Genomic DNA, 15,103 nt, shown 5'->3' on the forward strand with positions numbered 1-15,103 from the left:
TATGCAAAAAAGAGAGAAAATATTATGTAAAAAGATTTATTACATTCTTAATTCACATTTTATCAATGTACAACTCATGTTTAAATTCAAGTCATAAATTATAGCTATTAAGAACTAAGTGATTTTTATACAATAAATTTAGCAAAAAGAAACAATGGATGATCAATAAATGACTCGGATTTTCTGCTTAAAAACGGCCTTAAAAACTGAAATGCAACACAAGTCTAACATGAGAGGGAAACCCACAGAAAGACGATGACGGCTGAGAAAGAGCACAGAAAACAAGACGCGATCAGTATCCGATCCGCTTAGACACTTTTATTGGAGATCCCGTTTTATTCTCTGAAGTCCTGCGATGGTACTGACCACAGACAGGGGTCCAGACGTCCTCACGGACGGGCAGGCCTGCTAGTCCACACAGCGCTCAGGGTTCCCGGTGTTCTGCTAGACCAAGCGACAAGCCCCCAAACCCGCACGTGCCGGTTTGCAGGGCTTCACTCCACAACACGCGCGCACACACTCTAAGAAGTTCTAGGTACTTTATTTTCCTCTCCACAAAGCGTGTCTTTACAATCATCCCCCACCTTGCAGGTCATCTAGAGAAGAACGAGTTAATACAAGAATCGTGTCCTTCAGAAAATTCTGCATTTGTTATTCGGGAGTGCACGCGTTATCCCCGGTTACGAGCGTCCGACAGACCGCCTGTCGCACAGTTGCATTGCGACACGGCAGCCAGTGAAGTGTGTAAGTGAAGTCTGCGAGTGAAATGTTGAGTCTGGAGGTCGAGCACCGTCCCGCAGTGTGCAGAGCGAGATGTTGAACAGGTTTGACTCAAAGGGAGAATCATTCGCTTCCTTCACCCCAAACTCTCTGAGCCATTAGGACGAGATCACAGTTTTATATTGAATCCGCGAATCGTGAGTTTTTTCCCCTTTTGGACAAAGGCACTACCGGTAACACTCCCACCGGCTATGCGCGCACATCTGCCATTCTCCAAACCTTAACGTACCAACCGAAGAATACAAATACGCAAAAACAAACCAAAAAAAAAACCCCGTTTGCCACAAATATTAAAAATGGAATATTCACTTAAACAAGGCCCCATTCTGAGGCCCCTGGGACAGGAGGGAGGGGCCAGTGGCCAAGGTCAGCTTTACACTGAGGCTGGGGAACAGTAGCATCCAGGGCTGTGTGTGTGCGTGTGTGTGCTGTCAGAGGGCAAATGAGAGTGACACTTAGGCTGGAGGAAGAGAAAGCCGAGTGGGGTCAAGTTCCCAGATTTTAAAGTGTAGGTTTAAAAGCCTCTAAATGCTAGTGGGCTGCATCTAAAACTACCCGCCTCCCCACCCCCCAGAGCAGAGTGTCAGTGGGCTGAGCAAAGGAGACTGCTGGAACTCCGCCAGCAAAGCTGAGCCAGAGATTTTAAAACGCGTCTGACACGTCTACGCAACATTCACTTTACTACACCAGCTACGTTCTACTGTTCCTGCGCTGAACACACACTCACACACCAAATTATTCTAAATAAATCTATGTAGTTTGTGTTTCATTTTAGAGTGAAGTTTTGTTTAATTAACACCAACACAGAGAGGTCAAGCTAACGACTTCCGCAACATTGTCCACATGCACAGACACATGCCCAAAAACGGCAGCCGCAGCACAGGGGCACGCGACAGCTGCGCACGACAAAACTGGTTGATGGACTCAGGAACACTGGTTAGCACGCTACGCTAAAAGCGTTTTCGGCGTCCGCCTTTGGACCTTCCCTGCAGTTGGTCAGGTGATGCGAAATTGCCGCTAATGACTGCCATAAAAACCAACCTTTAAAAAAAAAATAATCACGTTTTACACAAGACAGGCCAAGTATACATAATGTATTACTTCTCGTTCCTGAGGGCGTGTCACAAATCCGCACTAGGAGAGCACGGTCACATCCCAATCCACGGCACTGTCTACGTCACCTTCGGTCAGCCTCGGGCTCCAATAACAGCCGAGCGCCGCTGCTTTGGTGGAGTTAACACAGGTAGGTAGTGTGTGTAGACCACCACCCAGCAGCCTGTGTTTGAAAGCAGAAAACAAGGGGCTGGCGTACACGCTAGTGTCTTTTACCCTTCTGGGAGGGAGCATGAAAGGGGTTGTGGGATTTGGAGTCCTATAGTGTTGCGTGCAGGATTGTAAATGAACTGCTGGTCTGCTTGTGACACTTCACATCTACCACTACCTCCTTCTATCCCTACACATTTCGCTCTCGCTCGCTCGCTCTCTCTCTCGTCCGCCTGCCCGCGGTGCCGTCCGGACTCTAGCCCTTGGTGGAGTCTGGGAAGGCAAGTTCGCTGCCAAACACCTCCCTGTAGAGCGGAGGGAAGTTGAAGGCTGTTTCAGGGTGGAGAAGGCGGAAAAACTCCAGCTTGTCAATATGGAGGTTACAGATGGACTTCATCGTGGGCAGCTTAGCTACCATCTACAAATGAGAGAGAGAGAGAGATTCAGACCATGCAGCTACAGTGATGTAGCCAACACACCCCACAGCTTCTCCCAAAACTATTTACAAACACAGAGACATAAGGACGATACCCCTGTCCACATACATATAAAAAGACAAAAGGGGAGACTAAATTAAATAAGACGTGTCAACATAAGACAGCAGTCACCTTGGCCAGTTTCTCCTCTCCAGCGCCCCCTCTGGTCAGACAGCGCTGCAGCGCCACATAGACCTTCTCCTGAAGCTGCCGAACTTGGTGTCTGTGTGTAAGCCAAGGTCGGTCTGTGGGAACACGCAGGGGAAGTCACTCCTCAACACACTTAAACCCCACTCGCACCTGTCCCCCTGCCCAACGCTATGCCCGTGTGTCCCGGCGGCCGTGCAGACCTGGAGCGAAGAGAACGGCTGCGCTGAACAGGGCCATCTCCTCCTCGCTGAGCTGCAGATGGCTCATGGACCCGGCCAGGTCGTACACCGCGTTCACCAGGTCGTCACAACCTGCAGTGCACGCCAGAGATCAGTCACATTGCCGTCGGTTACTGCTCAGCTCCCAGAAACGCATCGCCGCACACCAGACGCGGTCACGTGGCTCGCGGAGGGGCCGATTTGAGTGCTGAATCAGGCGTTATACAGCAGAGAACTGGATAAACCCTCAAAAAGGGAACTAGGTAGGCCACAAGGAGGAAGAAGAGGAGGGCAGAGTTAGCTGACTGCAACGCCCCGCGCGCTGAACCCGGGCATGTGACATCAAATCACAGGCCTCATCGAGACAGGAATTAACACAGAACAGGGCATACGGGTTTGAAATGTATACCAAAGAAAAGGAAAAACACAAAACAAAAACTGACTGTTAGGACAGTGTGTGCTGTCAGCAGACGTTAGTGGAAACCCAGTAGGCCGACACCTCGCAGTGTGTCAACAAAAACAACCAAACAAAACAACAGAAAAACTCAAGCGCATCAGTTCCAGAAGTTGGCCTCAGCTGTATGTGACGTACCGAGAGCCTTGAAGAGCTCAGTACTGGCGAACTTCCCATCGAAGAAGAGCGTGTGGCTGACAGGGTTATAGGTCCTGCATGTCCGTACCAGCAACACAGGCAGGACTCCTGCAGAGGACGGGGAGACAGACACACTTACAAAACAGGGGCAAACCCACACTGATGCTTTATTGATGAATGTAAACACACACAAAGGTATTGTCAACAATGTGTGTGTTGATAATGGCTCTGGGGGAAAAAGACAAGTGGTTTGTTTTGACCTAAATTAAAATTGGGTAAAAAGTTCTGAACACAACGGACAAGGGAACACAAAGTGAGAGGAAGAAGAGAAACAGTAAAAGAGAGAGAGAGAGATAGTGAGAGAGAGAGAGAGAGAGAGTGTGAATGAGAGAGATAGTGAGAGAGACAGAGAGAATGAGAGAGAGAGACAGAGAGAATGAGAGAGAGAGAGATTAGCAACTGTCAGAACAAAAGCGGACGACTGTTGTGATGATGTCACTGCTCCTTGCGTGACTGTTCATAGTGTGATGGTGCATTTCAAATGGACAGCATGTAAATGAATAATTTGTGTGTTTATATGTGCAGGAATATCTCCATACATCCCAGATCTCGTTAGAGAACTATTCTGAACAAAGTACCACCTTGTGGTCTGTGTCTTGCTCAAACCTTTGTTCCACCTTAAATGGTGTGGCTGTTCTTTCAGATTTAATTCTTCTGTTTCACCTTAAATCTCAATTTCCTCTTCCAAGAAAAGACGACTTCAGCTTCGTAAACAATGCAGCACGTTTGAAAACAGAAACGCGATCTGCGCGTCAGATGGCAGACCGAGCGTACGCGATGTGCCGCGTGCTGCTTTTAGCTGTCCATCTCGTCATTTCTGCTACTGCTGTTCATGGGCAAGCGTCACGTGTCCCGTCTCACTGGCCTGGACGACTTTTGGCCAATTATCCAAGCTAAGCTGTCTAAACCACGTGCAGCAACAAATGAAAATAAAATTAAAATATGTTAGTTGCTGTAGTATCATCTGTCATGAAACACTGAGGTAAAGAACTGCTTAAATCCTCTGGAAGACATGTTACATGCGTGTACGAGAGTGTGTGGTGTGTGAGTGAGAGTGAGAGACACACAGACAGAGAGACAGAGAGAGACAGAGAGAGGAGCAGAGGGTCCTGTACAGTGCTGTGATCACCCTGTGGCAATGCCATGCGCTAACCTCCTTTGAGGAGGACGATCTGGTCATTCTGACACAGCTCCATGAATCCCACGATATGCTTGGCAAACTCCACCACGTACTGGATGGCGTTGGTGATGTGGACCACACACTGCTGCCACATCACCTCGGTAGCCTGCGCACGAACCAGCAGAGAGCACAGGTCAGGCTCACGAGCGTGTTAGCCCAGCCGCTGCTTCCAGAAGCCCAGAGCCCGTACGTCACGTCTGCGTGAAGATCACAGACCCAGAGTACAGGCTCGCCTGTAACTGACTGACAGATGGTGGGGTCCTGGCCTCGCCTTCTAAATTCCACCCTTATTTGAATATTGAGGATGTCCGTTAGACGGACTCTCAAATCTCTGCTCATCGGTTCCCATTTACTGCGGCAATGGTTCTAGGTTTACGTGAAGGGTTAAGGATCCAGACCCTGTTCTGGTAGGCACGTGTTTCCTCGGCTGTGTAGATAGTCCAGGATAGACGCTTCAACTCCTCTGGAGTGTACTGACTCGTCTCCATGTGAGACTTCACTATGCTCTGGGTGATACGCTCTACAAAGCACACACACACACACACACACACACACACACACACACACACCCCAACATGCTTGAGTCATTAAACTGACGCAGTGAAGTCCTGTAGATATCCAACACTAGCACTGTAACTCAACACCTCTGTAGTGCATGTTTTTATAATTTTGCATGACACGTGAACACTTGGTGATGTTTAACTCTGAAGTCATGGCTTCCATGCCACTGAAGTCACGCCTGAGGGAGAAACGCACCATCACAACAGCAAACATAGACGACGACAACCAAACACATTCGGAATTATTTGGACCAGCTACAATATTGCAGCAGAATGGTGGGCTAGAAGGGGGGGGGGGGGTCTTCACACTCCAGAGAGGTTAACGAATCAGTCAAGGAATGTGCATTAGATTACAGGCAATTTAAAAACAACCCACACCACTTCAATTCTCTGCTTCTACCTACTTTTGCCTTCTTTATTCATCTTAGAATGAAAGTTCTCCTATGAAAGAGCTACAATAAAGATGACCTCGCTGTGCTTACATCTCCACCCTCTACGGGGTGGAGTCCTACACAGAGGGAGGACATGTGGAGTGTGCGCACGCGTGTGTGTCGTTTAGCTGACCTATCTCGAGCAATGAGCAGCTGTCCGGCAGGCCGTGTAGCAGCGAGCGTGTGTATAGGCCCATCTCCACCTCCTGCAGGGGCCGGTGGTCACGTCTGACGTGGGGTCCATCGCCACACTCCGCCCCGCTCTGCTCCGGAGAGCTCTGGGGGGAGGAGCCATTCCCTCTGCAGCCCCCCAGCGGCTCCAGGGTGCCATACTCACTGGCGCCCTCTGGTGTACGGGGAAAATCGAACGGCAGGCCGTCGGGCAAGGCGCCGACGTCGTCGAAGTCGCTGGGGGCGGAGCTGGAGCTGCGGCTGTAGGCTCTCCCGTGCACGCTGCCGCTCGGCTCCGCCCCCGCTCGGGGCAGGACGGGAGCGACCCCTAGGTCACCTTCGTGCTCCTGTGACTGCTGATGCTTCTGGACCTCAGCATACAGGCTGGCACGCTGCTTCTTGGACATGCGACCAAACTTCACCGCTGACGGGGACGAAGAAAAGGGTGGTCGGGGAAAAAAAAAAAGAAAGAAAGAGAAAGAGAGAGAGAGAGTGAGCATTTGTCCTCCTGGTTATGGTACCTGACTTGTAATCGGAAGGTTGTTGGTTCAAGCTCCACCACTGCCAAATTGCCACTGTTGGGCCCCTGAGCAAGACCCTTAACCCTCAATTACTCAAGTTGTACTCGGTCATGACTAAGTTGCTTTGGATGACAGCGTCAGCTAAAGCCGTAGATGTGAATGCTGGTTATAAAGGCGCAGAGGTGCACAGGCAGGGAAGGTATATACTACAGAAGCAGGGCAGTCTGGTTCCATCAGATCAGATATGCAGGAGCAGCCAACAACAGCCAACACACGAACACGAGACTAGACGAGGATGAAACTCTTCATGCTCGACCGGTTTCCCTCGTTTGATGCCACTATATTATAATGAGGGCAACTTCCTCCTCTCTCTGTCTGTCAGTCATTCATACGAGGAAGCTGGTGGCGGAGCTGTGGGCGGGGCCTGTCATGGGGGCGGGGTCTTACCGTCACGGCTCATGCCCAGTGCCAGGCACTTCTGCAAGCGACAGTGCTGGCAGCGGTTCCGGCTGGTCCGGTCGATGGGGCAGTTCCTCTGTCGAGAGCACGAGTACATGGCGTTGTTCTGTTGACTGCGACGGAAGAAACCCTGCGGAGGGCGCATGAGAGACGGAGAGTTTCAGACCCGCGGCTAAACACTCCTAACTGAGGGAACAGGCTGGGAACGTGACCGTCGTGTTAAGGCAGCAATGCTGGATTCTCTGGGTCACTTGGAACCAAGAAAGCTTTTGGCTCTTATACTGGGAGGATTCAGAGCTTGAGAAAGGCAACGCTGCATCAGACAGACGTGCTGCTCAACTGGGAGGAACAAAGTGAAAACTCTGAGACGTGGGGGAGCAGATTACAACAGAACCGTAATCCCTCTTCATTCCAAATTACGCAGTCCAACAGAACAGAGCAGGGCGTTCCCAGTCCAGCCCGGGAGCGAATCCCAGACCTCCCACAGCACCCATCAGAGGGCGCATCAGGGCCAAACACCAGTGCGTTGACACCTGGACTGGCAACCCATGCACCGTTTACAATAAAATAATCCTAATAGTGTAATATAACAATTGAATGCATGAAATGTATTTGCATGAATGAACAGATTTTTGGGGGATCCTGGTGCAGATTACTGAAGTCTCATTGTGTAACAGACGATGTGGAGTGGGTCACGTTACCTTGCACCCTTCACACGTGATCACGCCGTAGTGAATACCAGATGACTTGTCCCCACAGATCTTACAAGGGATCACCTCAATTTGAGCTGAGAGCACAAGAGAGAGAGAGAGCGCGCAAGAAAGAGCAAGAGAGAGAGAGAGAGAGAGAGAGAGAGAGAGAGAGGGATGCATAAAATCAAACAGTACCAACGCAGTTCCACAGCAGAGAAGCTGAAGGCTCAGTGAGCAACATCACAGCTGTGCCACTGGAGTGTAGAGTTCTCATGCTGGGAGCGTCGGGTCTGGGCTGGGCTGGCCGACACCGGGGTCTGAGCCACTGATCCTTGACTGCTGTGCGAGTGCGCTATGGCTGGGAGATTACTCTGGATACATTCCTTGGCTCCTTCTTGAAGCCAGGAGATTTAGTTACGAAAGAAGAGCCGTCCCACATAACGTGGGGTCTTCTAGATGTGGGAGAGCTTACGAAAACTGCCCTCACTAACCCCCCGTTACCGAGCACATCCTTGTGAATTTGATTTCTTAAAAGGTTGTGTGGTGACGCAAGATGTTAGGCAACACCTAATTTACCCCAATTTAATTTATCTAACCTTTCGGTGGGTAAGAGAACACTTATGCTTCAGTGCTCAGCTGACGGAGGGAAAGAACGTCCAGGTGTCAACCCAGTGAGGGAGGGAGGGAGAGAGAGAGAGAGAGAGAGAGAGAGAGAGAGAGAGACAGAGAGAGCTAACGCTGGATACAGAACCACAGCTCTCCCTCTCTCAGAAATGTACTCAACATGAGTGACGTCCTCTAACCAGAGCTCCAGACAAACACACGCACACGTACTGTAAAATGGTAAACGGTCTCTCCCTTTCTCTCTCATCAATCTCTTTCAACCCCAAACAAACCCTCCTTCTCCCCGTCCTGCCACGTTATATAACCACTGCCTGGACACGCTCCACAAACACACTCGCGCAGGGAGGGTCGCCCTAGCAACACTGTGACGAGCATCTCCCTGGTCAACCCCTCACTGGCTGCCTGTGCCAAAACTCTCGCCTCTGACTGGTCAGCTCACACAACCCTCATGGGTCCCCCCCACCACCCAACACACCCCCCCCTCCACAGTTGGGGGCAGGGCATGATCCTCCATCGCACCTGTCTGCTTTTTCATCAGTGACAGACTCGAGATGCAGGTCAGTAACTTTTTTTCTTCTTCTCGATACTTCGCAATGAAAACAGACAGAGTTGTATGGCTCTTATGTAAGGGCAGGAGGAAGGAGATCTGGTGGTATGGATTTACAGTAACTCAGCCGTGCTCTTGACTTGTGACAGCGTGCCATGAATGGCTGAAGTGCCATCATAAAACTATTTTTAAAGTGATGGCTTCCCAGCAGGACTCAGGAATGATGTTATGAACAGACCTCAGTCAGCCAAACCGCGCATGCACGCACACACCACAGCTGCTTCCTTGATAGAAAGGGTTACGCAGCAATACACTGTGGCTAAACGTATAAGATTAGATAAACAGACAGACTGAGCTCAGTGTACGTAAGGAAGATTAATATACTGAGATGCTTTGTTTTGTAAAAGTGTTCAAAAACATGTTGTTAAAAATATAACTGACACTATGCCAGATAGTGCATTCCTAATGAAGACTGCACATCTTTTGCACATTATAACTTTGTTACCTACTGAGGTGTAGTGTAAATGCAAGTGTGACGTGTTTGACTGCTGTTATCTGCGTGAGCCCTCGTAACCTGCAGGCAGATGCACCTCACTTGTCAACGTCTCCACTCTCCTTCCTCAAAAGGACAACGAGAAAGACCGCATACAAGCGCTCAGTGCTCATCAACATTCAAGTGAATTATGACATCTCTCAACAGCATAGCAAGAGGACCACGCTGGCAAACGTGTGCGGCCACGCCGGACCCATCCATGCCCCAGGTGCTCTCTGCTTCCTGACCCAGTCAGAACCTGCTTACGCTGTTAAGTCTTGGTAGGTGGAGCAAATATAAACCTACTCACACGAGCCACAACCACCCCGGAGGAGGTCGCGCCGAAGAACTCATTAAGGTGAGATTTAGCAGCTCTGTGTTTATCGGCTGTGGTATGGTAAGTAATCTCTTCAGCCCTGGCTACACGCAGGCTGTAAAGGGACCCAGGACTTTGGCCTCTTCGCTCCCTTATCCAAACAAGGCAGACGGAGCTCCCAAGGCCCCGTTTACGCTGCACTTTGGACAGGACAGGAGCCCGCAGAGCTCACGTGGACGTGCCACAACCGGAGCCCGGCTTCTCCCGAAGCTCAGCGCTGCTCTACACCATCCACACACCACCAGAGACCCACATGGTCACAGTGGGCTTTCCCAGTGCAAGTCTGCAGGGAATGGTAGGAAGTGATTGTACGGAAGTGCAGTCAGAGATGTTCACCGCCACCGCACAGCTCAGAAAGCAAGCGACATTTGTAACGTGGACCGTCTGTATTTATACGGCATGTCAACAGATGTCAGCGTCATCTCCGAGGAAAGGCACAAGAGTGAGGTACGCTCCTGCTCTTTCCGGGGCAACGATCCCATTCTCAGATCAGACGGTCGGCCTTCGTCACATCTCTTCTTTCCAGATGCCACTGTTACATAATTCCCAGAACTTTCCACAACATTTCCAACATTCCCAACAGCCCCATGTGCTTGTGTTCCGCTTTCTCCATTAAACAAATGATACGGTTGCACCTCCGTCTCGTAGTTCCCAACATCCTGTCTCGTTCAGCTGCCAGGCTCTCGGACATCTCCCTCAAAATTCGTTCAAAGTGTCCGTGCTCATACCGGCGGTTCCTGTGACCAAAGGCCACGTCTGGAAGTGGGCGTTCACTCATCCGGAAACAGAAGTCGGAAGAAATCGTACAAAATCACATTGCGGGACACACTCTCCTTCTGCAAATGGGAAACGTGTGCAATCACCTCCATGCGGGCATGTCTGGGCCATGCCTACGAGCCTCACGGGTTCGCTGAGGGCCAGACCTGCGAGTGCCAGCGTTGGGCTGGAAGGTGTGGCGCTCTGGCACCATCAGCGGTTTTACACACAATCCTTCTCAACGTGATGAAAGTACAAGAAGCTCCAAAGTTCTTCATAAACATCCGCACTTAGCACAGCGCTAACTGGAGGCAGTGGTAACTCAGACTGTGACTTGGAATCAGAAGGTTGCTGGTTCAAGTCCCACCACAGCCAAGTTGACACTGATGGGCCCCTGAGCAAGACCCTTAACCCTCAAGCTGTACTCAGTCCGAACTGTAAGTCGCTTTGGATTAAAGTGTCAGCTAAATGCTGTGCATGGACAAAAAAATAACTCATTATTGTACAGTTTTAGCAGTGGAAATGTTTATACTCACTGTGCCATTTCTGACACTAAAACAACAAAAAAAGTTTACATCTAATACACCTACTAACAACCAAGTTGTGTTAATGATTAAAAACTAAGCTTGGTAAAGTAAGATGGTGGAATGACACCGCTGGGTCTCTTTAAATATGCACAGTAGGAGTAAGTGATTCTTCAGCGCAAGTAACGCCACCGGGCTGAAACAGCAGAGAAGGTGGCCACTGACGCTTGGTTTTTATCTTGATGTGTGTTGGCGTTGGATAAGTCACCTTCTCCACTAATGGAGTCTCGGTGACTACTTTACCCCCCACCCCCAACCTCCTAGACCACTTTTCCAGTCTAATTAAACTGTCATTTGGAAAAAAGAAGAAAGAAAGAAAGAAAAAAAAAAAAAGAGTTTGAAATGTAATCTGACAACAACGAAAGGCAGCAGGGAGCGGCACATTCTGCGCCTGGGAACAAACACTAGAAGAGCCCCACCCCCAGAGCCCAAGAGGACACACGCCAAAGACGGACGCTCGGCCCGCCTGAGCCGTGGTGACAGAGGAAAGAAGCAGACAGTTGGGTGTCCCCTCGCAGCCACCGTAGCAGCGGCTCACGCCGCTGACAGGGGACGGACGTGGGACCTCCAAACGTGGCCGGCATCCCCACCGCACGTGCACGGCCAGACGAGCACCTGCTGCACAGCCGCGCGTCAGGCTCTGTCACCTGTGGCCTTGAGGCTTTTATGAGCTGAAGTGATCTGCACGACTTTGACAATTTAAGAAGTTATTTTATTTTGACAATAAGGTAGAATGTGCAACGTTTGCCAAGGATAAAGTTCCACATACTGGACACCATTGGGCAGGAGTCCAAAAAAAAGCCTCCAAGCCAAAATGATTAAATCAGAACTGTCTGTGAATTTCAGTAATGCGTTTGGTAAGTGTAGCCAAGAGTAGTGTTTGTACTTCCAGCAAGGTGGCCAAACCTTTTAATTCACCTTACGCACCTGACCATTCTCATCTTATTTCCTCGTTTTCCCCACAATAAATTCACTAACAAGCAAGTCAATGAAATAAGCAAATGCGCTCGTGACCACGTTGGCACTCAAATGCACTCCGATTATATTCACGCGGACACCCGCGAGCCATGGTTCACCGTAGGGGCGCTGTTTCACCAGACGGTTTTACTCTGCTAAGCTTTAACCAAACAAGAAGCATTTAGCACGTTCAGCTGTGGGTTTTTTTGTTGTTTTTTTTTTGCAGAACGGTGCGTTTTAAACGCACCAGACGATTCAAATGCAACAGAGACGAACGAAAAGCCTTTGACGCTCCAAAACAACAAGGCGGTTATTTTGAGGCAGTTTAAAGAAGTTCAGGAACAATCCGTTAAAAGAATCGTAATCAGCACGTTTCGCGTTCTTGGTGCCGTTTAAAGGTAACGTGAAAATGACGTCAGTATCCAGCTGAATGCGCGTTCAGTCCCAACTCCTGCACACTGAACTTCGCTTCCACCACCAGCTCCCGTTTCGCCTGCTGAAGGGGAAAGTTACACTGCATTTCACTAAACGCTCTCTGAAGAAGCCGTGCACTGGGGAAAGGTTTAACTCGGCGGGTGCAAATGTCATCTTGGATGTCGCGGATTGTCGTGACACTCCAGACGCCAGTAGTTAATCCGTCGGTTGTTTTATTGGTGCTAGGTTCGCTTCAGCTAGCTACTCCGCAAAGATCGAGCCAAGTAACGTTAAAGCACGCGCGACACTTCTGGTGACGGTAACAAACGTGAACCTGGAAACTCGACTCACCTCTCATTCTGCTGCTGGGGTTCTATTATCTGGAAACAGCGCAACTCCGGAGCATCTGAACGAAGGCAAATGGTGAAATCAAATGAAACGTTAAAGCTCCAAAAATGGAGCAGTTTAAAGGAATTCACATAGGTTTGCGGATACGCATCCAAATAGTAAATTCGGTGTTTCCGAATTTGGACTTAATCCCGGTTGCTTAATCCCGTTGTTTGCTTTTTGCACGAAGGCGTGTGTCGTATCTTCTCCACCGCTGAGAGCTGTTTTCGTTCCCTCGCGCTCGCTCTGTCACACTCACTCGATCACTAACCTACTTTCAGCGCGTGGACTCTCACATGATTCGCTACACAGGCACGCCTCGTGCCCCAAGCAAGCTGCGGCGCGCGCTCCTGCTCACGCGCTTTAAGGAGGCGCCGTGCGCTCGCGCGTGTGGGAAACCGTGGCAGCGTGTCACCGTGTCGTGGGAATCTCGCGCGTCCTGTGCCGTCGTTTGTTTGCGTGATGGTGGCTGAGGCGTTGTAGACGATCTCTTTCGGTTCCTGTCTTTGCATGAAAGTGAAAACCGGCTGCTTGGAAAAATGTCGAATGCAAGTTTGTTCAGTCGTCGGGATGAGATCAAGGAGGCTTGAACCATTTAACCGTTGTTCCGTTTTCTAAGCATATAACTTTTTTTCGTAGGACACAATTTTAATGTGTTTCGTCTAACATATTAACATTAAAGTATAACATGCTAAATGTAATGAGAAATGACAGTCACAGTATTTAAAGGCATTACATTTCAAACAAACAAAAAAAAAAACAAAAACGTAATGCACAAAATATAATTTTTTACAATTTCTCAACCCAACTGTTTGGTTTGGTCTAAATTCCTCTATGCACCATATATGCAAATAAAACAACAACTTTACAGCAGTTAAGTGTTCTCATACAGTTTCCCACAGTGAAGACACAACTCGGCAGTGGGGCAGTTGTACCTGAGGCCATATACAGTGGGATGTTTACTGGATCTTTAGACATTGGCCACCTCCTTACACACAGGGAAACGTGAATAATTGTGGTTTATTACATCACACATGATGTTCAAAGGACTACAGACACTGAAGAAGACACAAATACCCCCGTGTTTACAAATCCCAATAACAACAAATTGCTCAGCCATCTAAACAATAACAACAACACACGCAGGTCTTCTGAAGGGTACTTGGCTCTGTTAGAAGAAGACGAGACCATGGATGCCTTTACGACTGAGGTCGGGCCGCAGTAGCGGTCTGATAAAGTGCTGATTAAAAACAACTGGCCACAAGTGTGAGTGGGTGAACAAGGGAGCAAGGGAGGAGAGAATTGAGAGCCTGCGATGTAACCTGTGAGTCTGTATTATGAAAGGACTAGAGATTATATTGGGTAGATTAGTGGAGCAAGACGGACACTGAGGCAGCTCCAGTGAACTCCAGTTCACTCCTCCTCCCAGTTTATTTGTGCCTCTTCTTTCTGTGTAGGTCCTCAGTGCAGCAGGTCTCTCCCTGTTCTTCCAGTGTTTCACATGTGCATGTGCTCTGAAATTCCCTACTTCCTGCGGAATGTTCAGTTCTGCCTTTGTGCCAAGCACATGGCCTCTGCGTGTACCTCCGTGCGTATCTCTGCATCTGTGTGTTTTGTGCTCCTTCAGGGACTTCCATCCATAAGCTACATTTTTTGCTCTTGCATCTTCACCCATGACATAGTACATATTTCTCGCCTTGTGTTTGGAGAGGAAAAAAAGCCCAAAGAACAAAGAAAGGCGCACAAGCATGCTAAGAAGACATAGCGGAAACTCCAGCCAGTGCAGGCAGAACCCACAGCAGAACTACAGCAGTACTACAGAAGTGAGATCATGGGGTTAGTTCCTTTCCCAAGCTTCTGCTCTTCTCTATTACCTTCATCTGGTCGTGCTCATCTTCCTCATTTAAAGGCAGCAGCTAACCCTCCTCCATGAGAGCATCTTCCTGTCTGTACTCCAGCACTTTCTCTCTTTTATGGGCTTTTGTTTTGTTCTTTCTGCCTGCCTTCTGCTTTAGAGTCTTGTGAGTTTTGCCTCTCTCTTTCTCTCTGCCACTCGCACACACACACGCGCACACGCACACACACGCGCACACACACACAGTATTCTACGGCATCCTGACTTTCCATCTTATGTGACATCTGAGGTGCAGTATTCCTGAAACCCGGGGGGGGGGGGGGGGGGCAGAGACAAGGAAATTAATATACATTTATATATATACACTTAGAGAGAGTATAGATTTCAGTGAAAGGAGAGAGAGAGAGAGAGAGAGAAAGATGCGACCTGTGAAGGTGACCCAGGCAGGGAAGCATGTGTTTCAGTGCTCAGTGCTCATATATTTCAGTGAGTGCTCAGTGCTCATATATTTGAGTGAG

At 49.2% G+C, this 15,103-nt stretch overlaps 1 protein-coding gene across 4 annotated transcripts; it reads right to left on the minus strand.

Annotated features, from left to right (window-relative positions):
• Positions 1–22: 22 nt before the first annotated feature.
• rorca (RAR-related orphan receptor C a) lies at positions 23–13,056 on the minus strand. Of its 4 annotated transcripts, XM_035521975.2 has the most exons (10): positions 12,695–13,049; positions 7,563–7,648; positions 6,850–6,991; positions 5,844–6,305; positions 5,118–5,239; positions 4,693–4,825; positions 3,480–3,587; positions 2,870–2,980; positions 2,652–2,764; positions 23–2,461 (listed from the first exon to the last, which is right to left on the minus strand). In XM_035521975.2, exons 1-10 carry the CDS (start codon positions 12,699–12,701, stop codon positions 2,300–2,302), a joined length of 1,446 nt encoding a protein of 481 aa, XP_035377868.1. In that variant the 5' UTR covers positions 12,702–13,049; the 3' UTR covers positions 23–2,299. The 4 variants fall into 4 exon arrangements, with proteins under 4 accessions (XP_035377868.1, XP_081564014.1, XP_081564015.1 ...); XM_081707888.1 differs by lacking the exon at positions 7,563–7,648 and having other exon boundaries at positions 12,695–13,052; XM_081707889.1 differs by lacking the exons at positions 6,850–6,991; positions 7,563–7,648 and having other exon boundaries at positions 12,695–13,056.
• Between the last annotated feature and the right edge of the window lie 2,047 nt (positions 13,057–15,103).

The sequence above is a fragment of the Electrophorus electricus genome, chromosome 25 (genome assembly GCF_041902795.1).
Source record: "Electrophorus electricus isolate QZ-2024a chromosome 25, ASM4190279v1, whole genome shotgun sequence".
Lineage (NCBI taxonomy): Eukaryota > Metazoa > Chordata > Actinopteri > Gymnotiformes > Gymnotidae > Electrophorus > Electrophorus electricus.

What these genes read in the sequence shown, in the direction of transcription:
- rorca (XM_035521975.2), bottom strand. An exon ending in CTGCTCATTGCTCGAGATAG is followed by an intron (nt 5,240 to 5,843) that starts GTCAGCTAAACG and finishes TGTGCTTTGTAG; the next exon opens with AGCGTATCACCCAGAGCATA. An exon ending in GATCGTCCTCCTCAAAGGAG is followed by an intron (nt 3,588 to 4,692) that starts GTTAGCGCATGG and finishes CGTCCTCTGCAG; the next exon opens with GAGTCCTGCCTGTGTTGCTG.